This window comes from Myxocyprinus asiaticus, chromosome 5, assembly GCF_019703515.2.
Source record: "Myxocyprinus asiaticus isolate MX2 ecotype Aquarium Trade chromosome 5, UBuf_Myxa_2, whole genome shotgun sequence".
In the NCBI taxonomy this organism is placed as follows: Eukaryota; Metazoa; Chordata; class Actinopteri; order Cypriniformes; family Catostomidae; genus Myxocyprinus; species Myxocyprinus asiaticus.
In genome coordinates, this window is record NC_059348.1 from 38,189,765 (window position 1) to 38,212,674 (window position 22,910).

The 22,910-nt window shown below is 36.8% G+C and overlaps 1 protein-coding gene across 1 annotated transcript; it reads right to left on the reverse strand.

Moving 5' to 3' along the window:
• LOC127441174 (uncharacterized) lies at positions 1-20,444 on the reverse strand. Its single transcript, XM_051698375.1, has 3 exons — positions 20,380-20,444; positions 898-1,002; positions 1-486 (listed from the first exon to the last, which is right to left on the reverse strand). Exons 1-3 carry the CDS (start codon positions 20,440-20,442, stop codon positions 1-3), a joined length of 654 nt encoding a protein of 217 aa, XP_051554335.1. The 5' UTR covers positions 20,443-20,444.
• Between the last annotated feature and the right edge of the window lie 2,466 nt (positions 20,445-22,910).

The following is a 22,910-nucleotide window of genomic DNA, read 5'->3' on the forward strand; positions in this document are numbered from 1 at the left end:
TTAGCTTACTGATGTTAGATCTGCCAACATCTGACAGAGCTGGCTACTGCTGTCAGGACTGTAACATACACCATCCAAATAACTGTCCAATGTAGCCTTTATGATCTGCTGAGTTCTGCTGACACTGAAATGGCTCCCTGGTTCTGGTCCCATTCTGTATGTGTTCTTTAGATGGATCTCCTGGATTGGTTGCTGGAGGTACAATCCAGAAAAGCTCACTCTACCTCCCTGCTGCCAACCCCCGAATGAAAACCGCTTGCCAATGGATATGTGAGAATTGGTCACGTTGGGGCTCAGGAAAGATGACTCAGATGAGGGGCCCGTCACACCCCTGAGGTGCAGTGGCCTATGGTGAGCCTGGTCTTTGGAGCTGCGATGAGTAGAGATAGAGCCCAGAGGCTCCTGGTTCTGTGGCCAAGGAGTGATTGAACTGAGCCAAGGTCTTCTGAGACAGTGGTAGAGGCTGACTGGCCATGATGGAGAAATCTGTGAGGAGACACATCATTCTAAATATGTTTTGATCAGTGTAGCCTTTGCCAGAGTAGTTCAGTTTTAAAGAGATGGTTTCCCAAAAATGATAATGATTATAAATGAATTATAAATAATAATGTTAATGAATTTCTTTTATTCATGACAATATTTTATATTAAAAAATGATTTAAACTTAAATTTGAAACAGTTTACCCAGACACAATGGAATGGTTTTCGAGACACTGCTTGAACCAATACCAAGTTGTAGCCTACAGTCAATGATTAGAATTGAAACCATTAAAAACTGCTTAATGCCTGGGCTGTGGGCACCTGGTTTAATCTGTTTCCTGGAAGAACACATTTCTTTAAGGTGTTTTTTAAAGAATGAAACTCTTAATCAACACTTTTTTGAAGGGAACTGCCCACCTGTCTGTACAGTGAGTTCCTGTTAGAATCCTCAGCGTGAGTCACTCGCCTCTCTTTTCCCATCCACAGTCTCAAGCCTCCCCAACACTCTTGAGTGATAAGAATCTATGTGCCAAAGCATATACACAACACAGTTTATCGCTCCACACACATGTAAAAGAGCTACAGCAAGTAAACATGAAAGTACAGGTTAGGGTAAAATACAGAGCAAGAATGAGTCTTTCTTGACTGAGTCACTAGAGAAAAAGAGCAGCCTTATCGTCAGCCTCCACGGCATTCACAGCAAGAAATGAACATGCTTAAATGGTTCCTGAGTCAGATGTTCTGGTGAAAGAACTTCAAAAATCAGTGCCAAGATTAATTTTACGTTGTCTTTTAAAGTTTCTCTAATACAGTAAGTACATTTGTTGATTTTACATACAGTGTTATTGACAAAAGCATCAACAGGTATAAAAACATTTTAATCTTAATCAGTTTTTTAGTCTTGTTTTCCAGTACAAATCTAAACATCCTTAAAACAAAATAAATGTACTTGAGAGAAAACTGCATAAAATAGTAATATACTATTTTAGACTTAATAATAATTAATAATTTTTCCTTATTATTATTTTTCTATTTTCTCACTGGTCATTTATTTATTTTATTTTATTTTATTTTTTTTGGTAAGCATAAATATCAACATTTATTGAGGTTTACATACTTAAAACAAGAAAAAAATATTTGCCAATGTACTGAAAGAATTCTGAATTCAGCTTCATTATATCTTACACAATTTTGCTTCTCAACTAAATTTATCTTGGATGAAAATATATTTTTACAGGAAAACATATCATCATCACCTAACCCTATCATCATGCCGATGAATTACACCAACTGATTTTCTCATCTATCTAGGAGCTCAATAAAATATTAATAACATTAATATCAGTTTTCCGATGAGAGAATATTTCCTCAACAAATGTTGTCATTAAGTGGTCCACTTTTACTGTTGCACTGTTCTCTATGCAAAGAGTGGCCCTGTAAATTATTGTCAAAGGGGCTATACAGACAGGCAAACTAAACAACGCCCCGAAAGCCAGGCAGTCATTCACACCGAGAACTGTAGAAGCTGGCTATCTGCCACGAACTTGCCTGTAGTCATGGAAAGCCTTTTATTTTAACCTTCCACTGAAGCCTTATTTGCTTATCAATAAATATGGCTGATGTCCAGTGTAGTCATGGGTTATCCAATTTTTCTCACCAATGACACAGTATATTTTACATAATTGCACTCTTGGAATTATACTGTACAGTATATATACACACTGGTCAGCCACAACATTAAAACCACCTGCCTAATATTGTGTAGGTCCCCCACGTGCTGCCAAAACAGCACCAACCCACATCTCAGAATGACATTATCTGAGCAGTTATCTGAGTTACCATAGACTTTATCAGTTCAAACCAGTCTGGCCATTCTCTATTTCTGTCCACAGATCTTCCGCTCACTGGATGTTTTTTGTTTTTGGCACCATTCGAAGTAAATTCTAGAGACTGTTGTGTGTGAAAATCACAGGAGATCAGCAGTTACAGAAATACTCAAACCAGCCCATCTGGCACCAACAATCTTGCTACACTTCAAATCATTGAGATCAAATTTTTTCCCCATTCTGATGGTTAATGTGAACATTAACTGAAGCTCCTGACCCATATCTGCCTGATTTTGTGCACTGCACTGCACGATTGGCTGATTAGATAATCACATGGATTATTGTTGGTGCCAGACGGTCTGGTTTGAGTATTTCTGTAACTGCTGATCTCCTGGGATTTTCAGAATGGTGCCAAAAATAAAAAACATCCAGTGAGTGGCAGTTCTGTGGATGGAAATGCCTTGTTGTTGAGAGAGGTCAACAGAGAATGGCCAGACTATTTCGAACTGACAAAGTCTACGGTAACTTAGATAACTGCTCTGTACAACTGTGGTGAGAAAAATATCGGGTTGGTGCTGTTTTGGTGGCATGAGGGGGGCCTAAACAATATTAGGCAGGTAGTTTTAATCTTGTGGCTGATCGGTGTATATATACAGTATGTACTGTATAGATTTGTAATATGTTTTTTTCCATTTTTCCAAATAGAGCTAAGGGATTGTGACAGTGTCAATTGTTTTTGAGAGAGACAAGGTGCTGATCTCTTGTTGCCAGTGGGCGGTATCAGGCAGAGCCATCTGTTTCCACTGCAGTCAAGAGGAAAGGAGGGCTGCAGTCATGTCTAAGCAACTAGCTCATGAAAATGTAACTGTGCTTAATCTTTAAAACCTAGCAACATCAGGGACCTATTTAAGAAATAACAACTCAAAGATTTATATCTCACTGACAATTATTTCAAAGTATATTGTTCATGTCATCCCTAAAATGTGATAAACTTTTCATATCTTAAATGTGAATTTTTTAAATTCTGTGCCATTATGGCCTCACCAAACAGAACTGCAAACAGAAAAACAGGAAATTTCCCCCGAACACTCCTCCCAGCTTCCATTGGTCGGAAAATGATAATCCCACCCCAAACTCACGCAACTGGTTTAGCCAATGTTGCCGTGTCATAGAGAAATATTTTATAGCAACACAGAACCACAGTGCTCACACTTTTCAGGGATATCAGCCTTTGAATGGCTTACTTGTAATAGTCTCTTGACTAGGAGAAAGTATTGGAACATCACCAATCACCTTTAAATAAAATTAACTGTTCATAAACATGGCGTAGAGTGGAGTAGGTTTTGCCAAACAGATAAAACACACACTCATTCTCCCATGTGCCCACCTGAAACTCATCTGCTAACTCACACTGTGATGTTAGGCTTGTGAGGCTCTTGTACTCAATGACATTTATAATGAAGCTGGAGATAAATGACAGAAATAACAGGGTCAGCATAGTTACTACAAGTCTGGACATGTCTGGGGATGTATCAATAAACTAGAAGAGTTTGATAAGTGCTGTCAAGCAAAACCTTCAAACTGTGGAGGCAACTATGAAGGCAGGACCTTTGAGAGGGGGAAACCGTCAATTAACAGTGTTTTCATACAACCATTTCTTTTCCATAAATCTCCTCAGTTGGTTTTTCCATTAGTACGGTGCTAGTACAGACCTATAATTACAAATAAACATTGTTCTCTTACAGATTGCCGTAAAAGGTCAAACTGAACTAGTTCAGCATGTGATTTTGATGCACGAGGAATTAGAAACACACAGTGAGTAATATGAAATTCAGCACCAAGGGGAACTTTTTAATCTGTACTCAGAGGAACTAAGTGGTCTAGTGTTACAGAATTTAAATACAGTGAAACACCACGTCTATTGATGTCACCCAACTGAAAGATTTAGAAGAGCCCTGGATCACTCTCTGCTCAATCTGGAACTGAAATAACAGAAGCATTTTCTTTGCCAACCAAGAGAAACTCATGACTACTTGATGCAACTTCATGAAATGCTGGTTTTAAGACTTTTAAAACTTATTTTATTTTGAGAACCAGCAGTTTTAAGGAGTATGCACTAAACAAAGATTTGTATATTTTTATTCAACACCATACATTTACTGTATGCACAGTATACAAATTACATTTGAACATTTTTCACATTATTTGTATTCATGTGAGTTAATGCCCATCTACAGATAAAAAATAAAAATAAAAAAAAACATTTATGGTATAAAAGAAAGCAAAATCTACTTAACTTCATAACATTATATTGATTAAAGTGAGAGAGTAAACTTAAACATTTCAGTTAAAACTGTAATTTTTACTTACAAATCCGATGTACAAGGTACTTTCATAAACTTTGTAAAATTTCAAGTAATAGTTTATTAGAACAATTCAAATTTTGAACGTTTCTTATAAACAAGAGTAATCATGTACCAAATATCATACAAAAGCCTTCCACAGGGAAGCTTAATGCGTGCTATGTATAGCCTATTAGACAACATCGCCTTGCATTGCTGGTAATAAAATCAAAATACAGAGCTGTGCACGCAGACCTTAACACTTGTTGCACAAAACACAATTACTTTAACAATCAACAGATTTTATTTTTATTTTATTTTTTTAGTTTTGTTTGTTTTTTATCATGGACGGGTAATTTTGTGTAGAAAATGAACTTCAGACTTCACAAAACAAGAACTTGCCAAATGAAACAACAAAATCAACAATAAAAATGGTGTAAACTTGCCAACAGTAACACCATGCAAGCCGATTAATTAAATTACCGGTGCATGCTGGGAACACCAGCTCTGAAAAGTTACAAAAATTGTACTTATTTTATTTGCCAGTGAAATTTATTCAAATTAGCAAATAAATATGACAAGGTTTTCTACAGTAGGACTGATGATGCATAGAAAAGATAACAAACAATCATAAATAACATATACTTAAAATCTAGAACATTAAAGCTAGAACATTAATTTGACATTTTTGAATTGAGTACACGTGTAGAATTTACTTATTATTTTCAAATTTACCCTTCAACTAACATATTCAATGTAGAAAGTACTTTTCTGCTATATTTACTTCACCCAAAATATATATATATATTTTTTTTTCTTCAGTGTGGCACATTGTATCAACATTCCAAAAAGTTAAAGAAATGTTTTTCTCCACTTTGAAATGATAGCATTTCCTCAACCTGAAACATACCTCAAACTGAAAGACTTTTCAAGACATTTGATGCGTCATTAAAAACAAGACACATATCCAAACCTGAATCGACATATTGACCTATTATCATATCAAAGTATTCTGTTTCTTTGCATTATTCATCAGGATCCAAGCTGATGCATTTTTCATCGAGTTTAATCATGGTGTCAGATTAACTTGTTTTTTTGAATTACAATTAAATGGCCTGTTTCCTGAAGAATATTTCCTGAAGCACAGTTGCCATGACAATTACAGTAAAAATTACAGCACTAACGTGTTAGTTTTTATGATGATCTATTTGATTACATATGTTTTAATATTTCTTAAAAATGTGGTCACAGAACTAACCAAAACAAACCCAATAAACGTGGCGAATGTTAGTATGTAATGAAAGGCCTCGTATTTAACATAAACATCTGACTTTTGCCTCATAAATATCCCATAACTCAATTTCGACGTTGGTGTTGATGGATGGTTTGAGTAAGCCTGTGTGAGTAAAAAGTAACAGTAAAAATATTAAGTGCATTTCTCACTCTGACTGAGTAAACTGGTCACCCACTTGCCAGTATTTACAGAGGCAGAGGGTGACACACATTTGGAAACCACAACAAAAAATGGAGTCAGACAGGAGTTACGTTTCCTTTTGACACTTTCTTCCATTTCCTCGGCACAGACTCAGAGAGCACCCTGTCCCCCTTCTTGGCCGAGCTCAGCTGGTGGGCTGAGTTGAGAGTCACTGCTGAGTAACACAAACTGTGATGCTGTGGGCCAGGTCATATCACTTCTACAGTAGTGTAAATAAACTGACAGACCCTTATACAAACACTGCATGTGAAGAGGAGCACTATAGGACTAATATTGTAATAGCTTCATCTCTTATTGCTGCATTGACTAGATATCCTACATACTCTTTAAAACCCCATAATATGAGTTTTCTTTCCTGTGTTCATGCATTTCCTGTTAAAACAGGAAGTTTGGACATGGCATGTCAAAGGGCTTGTGACTTATTCTTTAAGTAGCCAATAGGCTTAAAGTAATTTTTTAAGGTTCAATACAAGTTAAGCTCAACCCACAGCATTTGTGGCATAATGCTGATTACCACAAAAAATTATATCTTATATATTATATTATTAGTTACAGTGAGGCACTTACAATGGAAGTGAATGGGGCCATTCTATAAATGTTAAAATATCCATGGTTTCAAAAGTATATTCACAAAACATAAACATTTTTCATGTTAACTTGATTTTAGTGAGATAATATCTCAGTTCTATGTGATTTTAAAATCACTTACTGGCATTACACGGTTTACCCGTGTTACGCCGTCAGTTGTAATTTTGGATATAACTTTACACAGATAAGGAAGTAAGCTATTTTTTCACACTAAAATCATGTTGACAAGTATAATGTCTGCTTCTTGAGGCTATACTTTTGGTTTATGGACTGGCCCCATTAACTTCCATTGTAAGTGCCTTACTGTAGCCGTGATTTAAAATAAAAAATTGTTTTTACACGAGACGAGTCAGAACTATCTCCTGAAGTCCACTATCATCTCCACTGTTTTGAGTGTGTTCAGCTCAAGGTTGTTGTGACCGCACCAGACAGCCAGCTGTTCAACCTCCCGTCTGTATGCAGATTCGTCACCGTCGCGGATGAGGCCAATGACCATGGTGTCATCTGTAAACTTTCGGAGTTTGACAGAGGGGTGCTTTGCAGTGCAGTCATTCGTGTACAGAGAGAAGAGCAGTGAAGAGAGAACGCATCCCTGAGGAGCCAATGATGAGTCTATATTTGTTCATTTTTCCCGGGGTAGAATGACTGCACATTTTAAATGTGAATATTAGCTGAAAGTGATTTTTTTTTCAATGATTAAGAGTACACTAGCATGTAAACACATATTGAAAAAATAAATAAATAAATAAAAAATAAATCCCTGTACTATACCTCACTTGTATATTCTTTTTTTTGGCATGGGTAGTTCAATCACTGGTGGTAAATACACACAAAGAGGAAGTGGTGAAACCTAATGAAAGAGTGATTGCTGCTTTTTGCAGAGTTTGTGACTGCTTTTAATTATTATCTTCCTCTGTCCCACCACATGGCAACACTCAGAGGACCAAACAGGGCCTTGTCTGCTGGCTTGTTCAGTGTTTCCTGACAAAAGCAGGGATTGTATGGGTGGTGGGTGATGTGAGACTGTTATGGCCTTCCTCTGAACACCAGCCCAGGCCCAGGGCAAGGCCAGATAAGCAGAGCTTTGTGTGGAGGACCTTACCGAAGCCCAAACAGTATTTCATGGAAACCCCCTTAATTTTTCCCTGTCTTAAAACCAGAATAATGAGGGTGAATTTGTTTGTGTAAGGGGTCTCTTTGTCATTAAGCCAGAAACATTTATAACTAAGTGTGAATGAACTGATTCATGCACAATTGGTTAAGTGTGGTATGGAAACATCCTTTTCAGTCTAGTTATTCTTTACTACGCATGTGACAAAAGTCACGCTGTGGTAAATTATGTTTCTTGACCAATTTTATCAGATAAAAGACTAAAAGATTTGTCTCTCCTATATTCACTGCAAATATTTGCTTGCTTCCAAGATGTGATGTGTCAGCTGCAGTCCCGTTCAGTGAAAATATTAACTAATAGGATCTATATCACAGGCAAGATGTTTCTACACTGGCCAAGGGTGCAGACACCTCTTATTACTTGTTGTTTGTTGCTGCCAAAGTTTTCTCCACAAGATCAAAAGCACTCACATCTGATTTTGCTGTGTAAGCTACACCTCTCATTCAGTGCAGCACTGAAGGGTAAAGTAGTTATTGCATAATTAGCGCATATCCTCACAAATTGTTAGTGTGAAATTTAGTTTGTTTAAACAGTTTCTTTTATTCCAGCTTAATATGCAGAAACATCTATAAATAAGCCATTTTAGGTTGATATCCCTATAAAATGTAAACACTGTGGCTCTGTAGTAATATTAAAGAAACAGTTCACCCAAAATTTTTAATTCTCTCATAATTTTCTGACCTTCATGCCATCTCAGACGTTTACGGCTCTTTCTTCTTCTTCTGAACACAAACAGAGATTTTTAGAAGAATATTTCAGCTTTGTGGGTCCTCACAATGCAAGTGAATGGGTACCAAAATTTTGATTCATAGAATGCAAGTTAATGGTGATCTGAACTTTGCAGAATTCTTCGCGCATATCGCCACCTACTGGTCGGGGATGATCAAAGGTAGAGATTTATGGTAAAAAGGACTGAAATATTTATCTGTTTCTCACCCACACCTATGATATTGTTTCTGAAGTTATTGATTTAACCACTGGATTTGTATGGATTACTTTTATGCTGCCTTTATATGCTTCAAATTTCAGGTTACCATTAAATTTCATTCTATGAACCTACAGAGAAAGAAAGTCACACACATCTGGGATGGCATAAGGGTAAGTACATGATGAAAGAATATTCCCTTTTGGGTGAACTATTCCTTTAAAACATTCCTCTATTTGTTTGAGCATTATGACCAGCCTGACACAGCAACATTGGGGCGTGACTATCTGTTTGCTGACCGATGACAAAAGAGTAGCATGTTTTAAAACAATCAGTCTTTTAGCAGTTCTGTTTTATTAGTGACTACAAATTATTTTAAATTAGAAATTACACATTTCATTTGCAGTATTAAGTATCATAAAATTACAAGTCCAACAGTAAAGTGATGCAAAATACTACTGATATTTATGGCATTAATTTACTGTATAAATTATATGTAACTACTAATAAGAAAAGTTGCAGTCTTTCTTTCCCCCTGAAATACTTTTTTTCTTGTCTTATATTTTATTGATTGGTAATTTTTACTATTGCCTGATTTACTCATTGACAGTTTCTGCTGTTATAGTCCACAGTGGAAGTTGTGGCTGATTTCCCATTGGTATTTGTTCTGATTGCTCATACCAGTATGAGATATTTCAGCCATTAATAATCACAGGTAACATGACACACGGATACCTGGTCTTTTCTTAAACTGTGTTTTATGAATAACTAGTATGACCTGCTCTCCCTGATCATCTACCATCTGGACTGGAAATGTTTCATTGTGACGCAAATGGAAATACGACTGCAATTAAGATAAGGTGGATATAAAAAAATCTCCTGTGGAGAAAATACAATGAAGAGCAAAGGATGTTTTAGTCTTTTGTCTGTACTATGCAAACAAATTCACAGGCTGAAAACAGAAAGAAATTGGAACAAAAATAGCTCTATAGAATAATATTTTTTGACAAAACGATGTCTGTTCTTTTGAATTCAACCTTTTTTCTTTTCTCTCTCTCTCTTTCTATCTCTCTGTCTCTCTCTCTCTCTCTCCCTCTCTCTCTCTGAACATAATATTTCTCTCTGAACATAATCTTTTTACAGACCCCAACATTTCCAAAGAATTCCAAAATAGCAGATAGGGGGAATTCCCACAACATTCCCTGCTGATTATTATGGCAGCCTGGACCCCAGATGCACCTCTCAGCAGCACAACAGCAACACAACAACAAAGGCTTGATATCTAAGTATAAAAAAAAATCACTGGATTATTGTATCTTTTACATGTTTAGGCATGTTTACTTCTGTAGGCACGACTTTGTACTTTCCTTCTAAGTTAGAGTACAAAGTTTTTGTTTGACAGGTTATTTTATCAGTAAAGGCATGACATTTTTTGATGACCTAAAGCCAGAAGTATTATATTGATTTTGTGTGTGTGTGTGTGTGTGTGTGTAATCACTCACTAAAAGTACAAAGTTTTATTTTGACATGCATATTTTATCAGTGAAAGCATTATATCTTTTCGGTAACCTGAAGCCAGGATTATATTATTGAATTTTTGTGTATACTCACTCCCAAAAATGTTTCTAATTAGAAGCATTGATGACATTATTCCAGCTTTAGGACCTCTAAAAAAGGTACAAGTCTGCTGATTCCTGTAAGACTAACTGCTAAATATTGTGAAAAATTGATTCAGAGAGGCAAAACGACTCCGTGACATACATTATCTTAACCAATAGACCAAACTCACAAATTGTAGTGACCCTTTGAACTCTTTTGTGTCATTTGAGCACACAAACAAATAATGAGCTACTTTTCTTGTGTTGCACAACTAGTTTGAGGCATGGGCGCCTACAGGATTTAATCTGAGGGTATGAACAGAAACCTGCCTAGAGGTCTCCACGAGCCTTAATATGAATCCCGAACCCGAGATCGTGTGGCCCGATCCTACCCGGCCTGAACGATACCATCAGATTTGAAGCCCGAACCCAAAATCGCTTACTATCTAATTTCTTCTCCTAGTATCTTCTCCTAGTATAGCTGTATTTTATGTAAGCATATAGGCAACATTCTTAACAGTACTGAAACAGTAAACATACACAGTTTTAACAAGTCACGGCAGCCCCTACACTAGAGCAGAAGGGGAAAAAAGCATTGACTTACTGTTTATTTGCTGAAAATTTTCATGGTGTTTAAACAGTGCCGGCACGAGATGCTGAAGAAAAAGCGAATGTCAAAGACATTCGTCCACAAGTGTTTAAACAATGGGAAAACAGAACAGATGTGCGCAAAAACATGTTTGGTGTGAATGGCCCCTAACTTGTCCGTTTGTGCGTGTCTGTGAGTGAGAGCGTGTGGGCGAAACAAGATCAGTATGCCTGTTTATATTTCCATTAATTACAAACCTGAACCAGACCCGAAACCTGTCGGGTTCACGGTTGCAGACCTCTAATAAACCTTATATTTAGGGGGGTCCATGGGCATGGTCCCCCGTGAGATTTTCTTTTTTTGTTGTTGCAAAAAACAACACCAAAGCATTCAATTCTGGTGACTTTGAGATAAGCATTTATTTATTTTCTAGAGTATGAGTAGCATTCATGTAACTATTGGCTAAAGCATTTCTTCTAGTAACCATTCAGACAGATGCGTTTTCACGCTAAAAAAGCACTACAACGAATAGAGCAGAACGCAGGTGTCTCGAGATGCGTTTTTACTAGCATCAACAAACGGAAAAATAACTGTTTTCTCCCCCTGTCTTCTATTGGTCGGTCAAACATAGAGTTTCATGCTATTGGTTAAGTGATTGTTGCCATGTCGTGCTGGTTGGGATGCTCAAACAAACAGAGTGTTTTTGAATGTTTTGATGTGTAAACCACAGTGTTTTGGGGGACGTCAACCTATCAGTGGCTTACGTATGGCTTACAGGGGCGCATAATGGTACCTCTGGGCCCATGGGCTCGACATTCCGCGGGATCCCAGCGGGGACTGTTGTTCTATAAACATGAGCTACACTACCGTCTCTGTGTTTAATAAAAAATAAAAAAATCAGCCCCCTCTGGAAAGACTCAGTGTTCCCCAAAATCATCATGGCCAATCATCCTAATACTTATTTAAGACTGTTTGCTAAGTTTATCATAACACAAGACACATTGCTGTTGGGAAAATTAGCATTGCACAGTTGCTCTGTTCTGAACATTTCTTTCACAGAAATATGTGGGTGTTTTTGCTTGATTGGTTGATGGGGTATTTCAGAGGTGACATTCAGAGCAGTAGTTATGGTTTTGAAGGTGTGCAGCATTGATGACAATGTAATCGAGGGAGACAAGCAGACTTTGTTCATCACACACTTCACGCTGAAACAGAAAGAGACTGGGGGTTGTGAGATTATGGGTGGATGGCAAGTGCTTTTCTTAGGCAGAGGAAAACCCTACAAGGGCTTTTCCTAAAAATAAAAATAATAATAATAATAGTTAGAAAAGGAAGGTTTTTCAAGGCAAACTGTGATGCTGGCTTAAAGAATATTAAAGAATGTCTATACAATGGCAGTTGATAGTTACTGTAACAGGTAAAGGACCGGCAAGGAGGAGGCTGGAACCAGCTGAACATAAACATAAAGTTTAATAAGAAACTCAACATAAAACCAACATAGACACACATGCAACGAGGCCGCATACGTCTCTCTCTCTCTTGAACCGGCATCTCCGGCCGCCCCTCATCTCGCTCTCCTGCTGATCAGGTGATTCAGTGCTGGCCTTGCTCCATCACGGCCCAGCCACGCCCTCCTCCTCATCACAGTTACTAAATTCAAAGTTTAAAAAAGCAGCACCCAGAAGTATCATAAATGTAGTCCATGTATCATATGTCTTCTGAAGGCATACGATCACTTTGTGTTTATTTAAGACATTATTCACTCTCAAATTAGAAAAAAACATAAATAAAGAACTTAAATCAAATATGGCAGCTACGTCAGTAACAACAAACTTCACTAGTCCTGTCATGTCTTGTAACATTTTTGCAACATGTCGTTATCAGGTTTGGTCACGAGCAACGTTCCCTCTAAGCTGCGTGCGTATGCAGCTGCGCACTCCTGATGATGCTCCCATGCAGACGGAAAAAAACATCCATGCAGATTCATGTTCTTGGAAATTGGTCCATACATTTGCTGTCCATTTTAGCTTTAGTTTTGTTGGCTTTCTGTGGCACAACTGCATTAGCCTCAAAAGAAAAAAGTTTTAAATATACAGCTATCTATGACTGAGAACATATAAGGGTTAACATACTTTATTCTTCTGCTGCTGTTGGTGAAAGCAGAAATATGGCTGAGTGCCATGGCGGTTAAATGTGTTTTATGGTCAGTGTCTGTCCCGTTAGTGATTAACATAACCAGTTGCTTATGTAATATGTCAGTGCAAACAGGTGCAACAAATCAGGTATGTGTCAAAATATCAGATGTGTGCTTAAGACATTGTAGTGTAAATGCACTAATGCAGCCTAATAGATCTGCAGCTGTCTTTTATGTTTTAAATATTAATCACACAACAATATCAGAAAGAAAGCTACTGACTGCTCATGATTTATTTTTCAATATTAGCCTACTACTGTATGTTCTTAGTTTACTTAATATTTAGGCTACTTCTTATATGACTATTTACCTGAATAAAAAAAAAAAAAAATCATGATATAAGAATTGTGAAATTTCATTAGTATTGGTACCAACCAAAAATTTTGTATTTTAATATAATAATATAATATTTAAAATGTATGTAAAATATGCTTTTGGTCAGGAGCTGATGTCATCAGATAGTACACAACCTTCATTGGGTGTTTCGACCCTTAACCGTAATGCCCTCCAGTTGGTGGGCCGGTAGTGGTGGCCAAATCACTGCCCATCTGCCTCCAGCTTATCTCCTCCCTCCTATTCCATAACCAGCAAGGTGGCCAAAAGTTCTGCCCAACAGAAATAGGATTTGCTCAGCAAGAACAAAGTTAGAGAGATCATTGGTGCCGAGACGTGCAATGTAAGAAATAAGACTTGATGTTATCGACATAGCTGCCATATTTGAGAACAATATTTTGGAACAGCATGAGGGTGAATAAATAATGACAGAATTTAAATTTTTGGTGAACTATTCCTTTCAAAAGAAATCATAATGTCCAGTATGAGGTGGGCTTAGGGACTATTCAGAGACTGGTAAATGGACAAGTGATTTTTTTTGGTCTCAGGTAGGGTATTTTGTGGGGAAAGAACCTCTAATCCAGTTTTGTACAAAATACATTTAAATTTATATTTATATTACAAGGCAATTTTGCTTCTGAGATCAATTTTTGTTGTTCCAAGGATGTATAGATATTTCTACTGGAAAACAAGAGAAAGATACTGATTAAGAATAATAATAATAATAATAATAATAATAAATGCTGTTAAACAGAAAAATAAAGAGAAAGAAAAAAGGCCTCCAAAGTCTTTGAGATGAGCCTCAGAAGCCTTCTGTTAAACAATGGAATGTAAGATAGCTTCTCTTGTAGTTCTTCTGTCAGGCTGGGACTGCCCCGTGCCTGTCTTTCTAAAAACTCCCCTGTTCCTCATAGTCATAAACCAGACTCTCAACTATCTGCTGCTCATTTACTTCTTGAAAAGAACAAGAGGGAGCAAAAAAACAAGTGAGCAAGAAATGTGTTGGGGAATTTATTGTACTTTCTGCTTCAACAGATGGCATATGAATAAAGTATTTTAATATTTTTATGTTCTCAGTCATGGGTAGCTGTATATTTTGAACTTTTTTTTTCATGCTAATGCAGATGTGTCATAGAAAGCCAACTAAACTAAAGCTAAAGTGGACAGCAAATGTATAGACGTAATCAGTGTACTGGATACATTATACATGGTTTTTCCATATGTATTTTTTTATTTCATGGAAGGTTAATTCCACACTCCCTCTTTATGTGTGTGTGTTAGTGTGTGTGTGTGTACAGGTTTAACCTCCATTGTGGGGACCAAATTGTGTGTGTGTGTGTGTGTGTGTGTGTGTGTGTGTGTGTTTGTGTGTGTTTGAGATATACAAATTTTATCAACCTGATAAGGATCACAAATCAATTCTTAGGGGTTCTTCACATCACAGTATGCCCACACTCAAAAGGACCACCTAAAACTAATACTGAAACAACAGCAAAACCCATTGATCCCACACAGTGGAAATGTCCATCCATTGACTGCACTGTCACCACAGTACTGTGGTGTTTCACTGTACCCTGACATGGCATTTGATTTGTGTGTGCTTAGAGACCTTATCATTAAGCTTAAATTCATACACATTCAGAGCTCAGTGACATAATTACAAACAAATGTATGGCCACAATATCACTGTCAAGTGAACGGAATAAAGATATATTTGTCATTGGACATATTTATGTCCGCACTGTCATACATAACACTAGTCTGGCATGGGCATAATTGTCCTCATAAATCTACAGTCTATGCTATGGAAATTCTGTCATTGGTAAAATGAAGCTAACAATGCAGATGAAAAACTAATTAAGACAGACAATAGCTCTTCTCTAGTGAGCTGCCTACATAGACAGCATTTTAAGGCATCATAATGGTTCCAACACAAATGCTGTTCCAAATGATAGGCAGCACGATAATGTTGCCCTCTTAGATACATCAGTTCGGACAAATTCTACATTTCCTTTACAGAAGAGGTAATAGAGCGCAACAGTGTGGTTTCGCAAATTAGTAGGCAAATTGTTTTTTAACAATAACTTAAAAACCTTTAAAGATAGACCTACCATGAGCTCCAAGGATGTTTTTCGATGGTATATGCTTCTGTTGAAGCCATCAGTCCGCATTATTTAAATTTTTTAGAAATCGTATTTAAAGGCAAAATTCCTGTTGTAGAACTACACTACCCATGATCCTTAAGGGAAATGATTCACCAATCAAAGAATTGCAACCAACCTAGCAGCCATGAGTTCATATTCTTACTCTCTCAGACTACTCTCTTATACAATATTTTGAAATAAAATAAAATAAAATATTGTTTCTATACTTATAATCAACAACTTTAATAGATTTAGATTTGTTTTTTTACATAGTTTTTAAATTTGATTACGTCATTCGCAATGCTTCATGGGATTGTAGTTCATGTTGTCATGACAGACGTTAAGTACACAGTGCATTTGTCTTTTTGTCTGATTTTCAAGTACTTTTCTTACCTCAGAGCTGGCTGGTTTGGTTCATAGCTTAGAACTCTTTTATGAAGGATTTTATGAAATCCTTATAGAAGAAAGTAATGGGAAAAATGCTTCCAGAACCAAGATGACTGAAAAAGTGTGTGCGGACTGTTGTGCCATTCCACTTCACTGTGCAGTGTTCAGTGAAAAAGTTTGTCCAAAGATGAGAGAAATATTGACTATAAAAATAGGCTACTTAGATTTATTTTAATACTGAAAATTGTTGTTAAAAAATTTTTTAACCAATATTTGTGTTATATGTATGCTAATTAGAGTAGCTATTGTATCATTAGCTTAGCAACATGCTAACATCAGACTCTATTGTGAATTGATTCTCCTGTGTGCTTCGTTTTAGGAGAGCTATTTCCCTGTGTGTGGAGTACAGAGTTGCTGCCTATAAAGAGTGTTCCAAACTGGTCAGTTATGCCATTATCCTGTATGCAGTTATCCTGTAAATCAGCTGGTAAAGCATGGCGATAGCAATGCCAAGGCCTTGGGTTTGATTGCCAGGGAACAGACATACTGATAAATATATACCTGTGCATATGCTTTCTTTGGATAAATTTGTCTGCCAAATGACTAAATATAATGTAAGTTTCAATTGGGATGTTGTCTTGGAAGGCAGCTGCCTGTGTAGACAGTAAACAACAAGGGCACTGTTTGAGGGAAGTACAAGTATGAATTTAATTTTATTGTTTCTCTGTGTATATGACAATAGAGAACTTGACTTGTTTTGGAACAGAGCTAACAAGTGTAAGAGAGACAAAGAGGTGACAGCGAGAGCAGTCTGATGCCTACACAGTAACTTTAGCAGTGTTAGTTCATTTCAGTAGGAGGCAGGTGCTCGGTACATCTGGAGTGCTGATTCAATGTGGGTGACCTTTACAAGTAGATTAACACAGCGAGAGGACACGCTGAGGTGAGGAACCAAAACACATTAGGCCACAGATCTCAAAGTCTTAGATACTAGAGGCGGTGGTGTTGAGGGGGCGATATTTCAAAGTAACACAAATTTTTACTTCACAATACTGTATTGATATTCTAAGTTGCACAAAGAATAAATATTATTAATTAAATTTTCACATCACAATTATTTCAATTCAAGGATGTCCGTACAGAACCTTCAAACAGCTAGAGGTTTTTATTTAATGATAAATATACCGGAGCTAAGGTACGCTATTTCCTCACCTTATTTTTAACACTGTATAACACTGATGTTCTGTAATCACTTTTATTTTTTGACACCGGCGTGTTTACGCTCTACACTACTTCTATGGCTGTACAATGAAGTAAAGTAATAAGTTAAGCACTTGTTCAATCCAGTGAAGATGTATGAGAAAAAAGGGAGTAAAATATCACAAAAATATTCCAGTTTTGAATGCAATACACTCAACAAAAAGAATCACAATATTATGGTATGGTGATTATTATTGTATCGCCAGGTCCCTGCTGATTTCCAACCCTACTAGATATCAACTAAGGGTCAACGACACAAGGAAGCTTTCCATTTTTTTAGGTTATTTCCACAAACCCTTGGTTCTCAGGCCATGTGCGGTGAACGATATTACCTCAGAGGATTATCTGTGAAATGCAAGATTTCTAAAAGCCGGCCAACAGATAAAATTGGTTTTTATGGGAGTGACAAGTGAAACTCCCTGTTGTCTCTCTGTTGTGAAAAATATAAAAACTGGTGGTATGCTGTATTAGGGAATGTTTTATGTGAGTAAAGATACAGATGGAATCTGCCTTATCTGTGCATTTACTCAGATATGTTTTGACTGATATGTCTGGACTCTCTCAGGCACTGTTGAACACAGTTGTTTATGAACTGTACCATCCATTGTTGCTCAAGTCTGTAAAAAGACATGTTGCATCTTTATAAATACAAATCAATGTCTACACAGAACATTGTGCTTTCTCTCCTGGTACATTGGAGGCAGTCTATGTGCTGTGATCTCTCAGCAGAGCCCAAGTTTTTATTCATTCAGGGATTGCATGAGTGCTCTGCTGACAGAAAGGAATCAACTGAGTCCAAAGCTCCCTCATGAGGATGTCTCAGAGCCAGACATCCATAGCCAAAAATGCTATTGTTTGAAACCAGCTACATTTCTGTTGAGAAGTTTGTTCCTCGCAAGAAAACCAACATGATTCAGAGACTTAAAGGAGGAGTTGTCCAGTCCAAGTCCAGTACCGCATTTCAATAAGACACATGACATTGCAGAACGTAACCAAAAACGGGAACAAAATCCCTTTCAATTTTTCTGGAGTGAAAACATTATTTTTAAATGCTGGTAACTGGTTAATAACCGGTTAATTTTGTTCCGATTTTTTTCAAAAATACCAAAGTCCAAAGGATTTATCACAGTGAATTTTCGGAATTTGATTCTGAAATGAAAATCATTTGGCCCGAGAAAGGTGACTTTTAGTCCAAGCGTGCCCACGCAGTGTGTGCATGCATGCAGGAGAGAGGGATTTAGGCTATTATTTGATTTTAGGTGGCCAAATGAAAAATTCTATTTTTTATGTTTTTGGGGATATATATTTAATTTTAAGAATACATTTATTGAAAAGTCATTACTTTATATAGGCTACTGTATACTATGCTTGTTTTGATTTCTGTCCTGAAAATCCCCCCACATGGGAAAAATGTCATTGCTTATTTTTGCTTATTTTGGGTAAGGCATGACCCTTATTTTGAGCTTGTTTTGCCAAAACAGGTGCTTTGTTTCCAGGGTTGGGAGGGTTACATGTGAAATGTATTCCACTACAGATTACAGAATGCATGCTTTAAAATGTAATTTGTAACATATTCCGTTAGATTACTCAAGATCAGTAACATATTCTAAATACTTTGGATTACTTCTTCAGCACTGGTAGATTTTTTCACTTGTGATTATTTTTGACTATAAAAATTCTGCCAGTACCGTAAGATAAACTACACATGTTAAAAATACATTCTCTGAAAAACCTAAATATCTTATGCAGTGTTGTTTCTAAAACAAGACCAATCAAACTGATCTTGTTTTAAGGATTTTTAGATATTTTTACAGGAAAACAATACAAAAATTATTATCAAGAATACGATTTTTGCCCTAATATCAAAGGTCTTACTAGAAAAAAAAGAAATTATGATCCAACGTGAATTTTCTTGATAAAAACATATGATCGTGCTCGTAACATGTGCATGTAAAATGGCTAGAAATAGCATTTTAGCTTAGCGTAAAGCTGACAATATTCACAAAGTTCATTTCTATTTCTTCTGCTCCAAACTTACTTCAAACTTACTTCTCTGTCTGCTCGTATGAATGTAACACATCATAAGAAAGTGTTTCACCACTGTTCAAATTCACTTTGGATCACATCATTTATATGTATAAATGTTTTCCATCTGAAAAGACTAAATATTCAATGAAACAAATGACAATAAAATACAAAGTAATCTCTTCAGTAATCAAAATACTTTTTGAATGTAACTGTATTCTAATTACCAATTATTTAAATTGTAACTGTATTGGAATACAGTTACTTATATTTTGTATTTTAAATACGTATTCCCGTTACATATATTCCGTTACTCCCCAACCCTGCTTGTTTCTCTTCTGAGATCTATAAAAACACTGCAACTGGTATATCATCCACCCTTAGCACAGAGTACTGTCATTTTAAAAAGAATGTTATTAACCATTCTTTTATTTCGTTCTAATCGGTAACCATTTGGAAAGGAGGCTGCGGAACTTCACAACAGGAACGAAAAAATACTGTGTCTGCTCAGAACAAAATGAAATTAAAAATATTTTGTATTTAGTCCCTAATGAAAACATCCCAAATGAGCAGTGTTGGGGGTATTCCAGGAGCAAATTAAAAGCACTGGCTTTGATTGATCATCTGGGTCAGGCATGCACAGGTGCAGCAACATTCCTTTGAAACATTAGTATTTACTGGTACCCCCCACCATGTGCTCTGTGTTCACTTTGTGTTTACTTCCCGAAGCACCACAGAGCTGCTCTCTGTATTAATCTCACAACACGATACCAATGATTAATCAGGGGACAGTCTGCTGAGGCCAGCAGAAGGGCTTCCCACCAAGAGAGAATGAGAGATAGAGTAAGAGCGAACATGTGAGAGAAAGAGAGTGAAAGTTCTCATATGCTCATTGTATTTCCAGTCACGCATTGTCTCCTCAGGCAGCTGCCCCTTCCCCCTTCTTTTTTCTTTCTTTTTTTCTCTCTCTCTCTCTCTTCCTCAAATCAGTTTCCTGGGGTGATGTTCTTGTTTCTACCTACCTTCTTTCCAGTGTACAGTACATCTGATACAGTCCAGTCGGAATGCACATGCTCCAGGTGCATCAGTGCTCTCTGGTATTCAAATCTGAGCAGCTTTGTGGAAAGGAGGGGTTGCCTTGTAAACACTGTGTAAACATTGAACAGTATTTGCCACAAAAAAATGTGCTGTCTGTAACCATTATGTACTGTACATCACAAGATGGTTTGATATACATGGTGGTGAGAGAAGTTTATTCTCCATGCTCTGATAGCTGCTTTCACTTGTGTTGAGGATTGTTTGCCCTTGTTTGCCATTCAGACAATGTCAACTGATTCTGGTGCTCACAGAAAGAAAAAAATAGTTATGACAGTATGTGTATTAATTAAGCATCACTTTGATGATCTGTCTACGCAGTTAGGCGGGACATCTGTATGGAAATGTGCCTGTTGCCATGGGAAACCTCCAAACCTATCATTACATCCAGGATATGATGAGTCATCCACAAGCAAATCCATATTTACTTTATACTTAGTCATCCTGGTGGGTCATCAACCCCCCCCCCCCCCCCCCCCCCCCTTCTCTATCTCTCTCTATGTCAATAAAAGCCAGATGTAAGCACTTAGCAGCAAAGCAACACACAGAACTTGAGTCATGTGGTGTGCAACTTCCACTGGACTGCACTGTAAATTCTGCATTGTATTTTTTTATCAATCGCTCAACAGTTCCTTTTCATTACTAAAGCTTACAGACATTAACATTAAAAGTATGCTAATGATTGATATAAGTTTGAAGCTTGGCTTGATAATAAAAAAAAAAAAAATAATAATAAAAAAAACATTGCCAAAGCATTAATAACTGGAACTACTGTATATACTGTACATACACATCCAAAAATCAGTGACACTTTACAATAAGGTTCTATACGTTAACATTAGTTAATGCATTAGTTATCATGAACAAACAATTAATAATAATCGTCCTTGCATGTTTACATCATGTTCGTAGGCTCAAGAGCTGTTCAGCAGTGGCGTGAAATCACTCTCCTCGTGGATTTTAACAGCTTTTAACTGTTTGGTGAAGTTGTTTACCTACTGTTATGCTTGCATATGTTTTCTGGTAACATTGTTATGCTTTAATCAAATTTGTACCAATCCCAATGTATTGAAAAGTTAGTTTTTTCCGGTGAAGTTTCTGTTACTTATTTACTAATATTCATGACTTCTGAGCATTTTATAACATTGTTGAAATTTCAAGATTTCCAAGTGTGTGTATCTTTGTGTATTTGTGACACTTGCCATTTTCCTTTAAACAGGTCCCCATGAATGTATGCTTATCTCAAGTTGTTTATAATGTACCAATTTCATAGCACAGTAATGTACTGTATATTAATTTGTGTACCGTGTTAGCAACTCTCTGAACAAAACAAAACAAAACAAAAAACAGGATATTTAGTTTACTCAGATTTTTAAGCATTTTTTACTGTTGTCACCTAATCAGTTTGTGAGACCAATGTGGTCTCAGATTTTTGGACCACATTTTCTGTTAAAAACAAATAAATAAATGCTGTAGGTTATATTGTTTACACAGATTTTTAAGCATTTATGCTGTCATCACTAATTGAAAACATGTTTCTTATGCATTTCAGTACACCACATTATTAACTGATTAGACACTCCTGCATAATGTAGGTGAAACTAAAACAGTGCTACTGCACTCCAAGTCACCAGTCTTTTTTCTGACAGTGAGAGCAATGCTGTTTTGGTGGCAGAAAAACAGGGTGATTTACCATGCTGTGTGTGAGAAGAATGTAAACAGTGGGGTGAGAAGACTGTCACCATGGGTGTCTGAGAGTGTTTTCCTAAGCCCCGTCTCTGCTATCTTTACAGCACGTAGGTGTGACATGCTGCACAGTTAATAACAACTCTCAAGTGAAATAGCACACTACGCAAGCTTCTCACAGAGGCATCTCTGACACCTCTCTAAACATTGGGTTCCTCTTATAGACGCTCATAAAGTCTTGTTTTTTCTTTCTGTGTGTGTGTATGAGCAGGAGGGGGAGAGTTTATTATCTTCACGACTGGCTTTAATCTAGATTCCACATGGAATGTAGAAACTCTGGCCCTGTTTTCCAAGGTCCTTGAATACACATCAAAGCAAAGACACCGTTCATGAAATCAAGATGTTTAGTAATGGCAGTTCTAAATTTTGGCCTTCAAGTATACCGTGGATAGTATAGTTCAACTCTGCTCACGGTCGTCTTTGCATTCATGCATGAGATGGTTAAAGATTCCAGAACAGTGCGAAAGACTTCTCATCATTAGTAACTGAACAAGTGATTCAGAGGATGATAGATGTACAGTGAGGGGTGTTTTATGAGAAGAACAGAGAGGGTTTAGGAATGGGGCCACAAGGGATGCGTGGGTAATGTCATTTGATGGAACAACAACAGCCATTATATTTGGTTACTACCTTTCTTGGCCAGGTCTCTCTTGTAAAAGAGATTCAAATATCACTGGAACCAAACTATTTAAATGAAGGTTAAATAAATTAA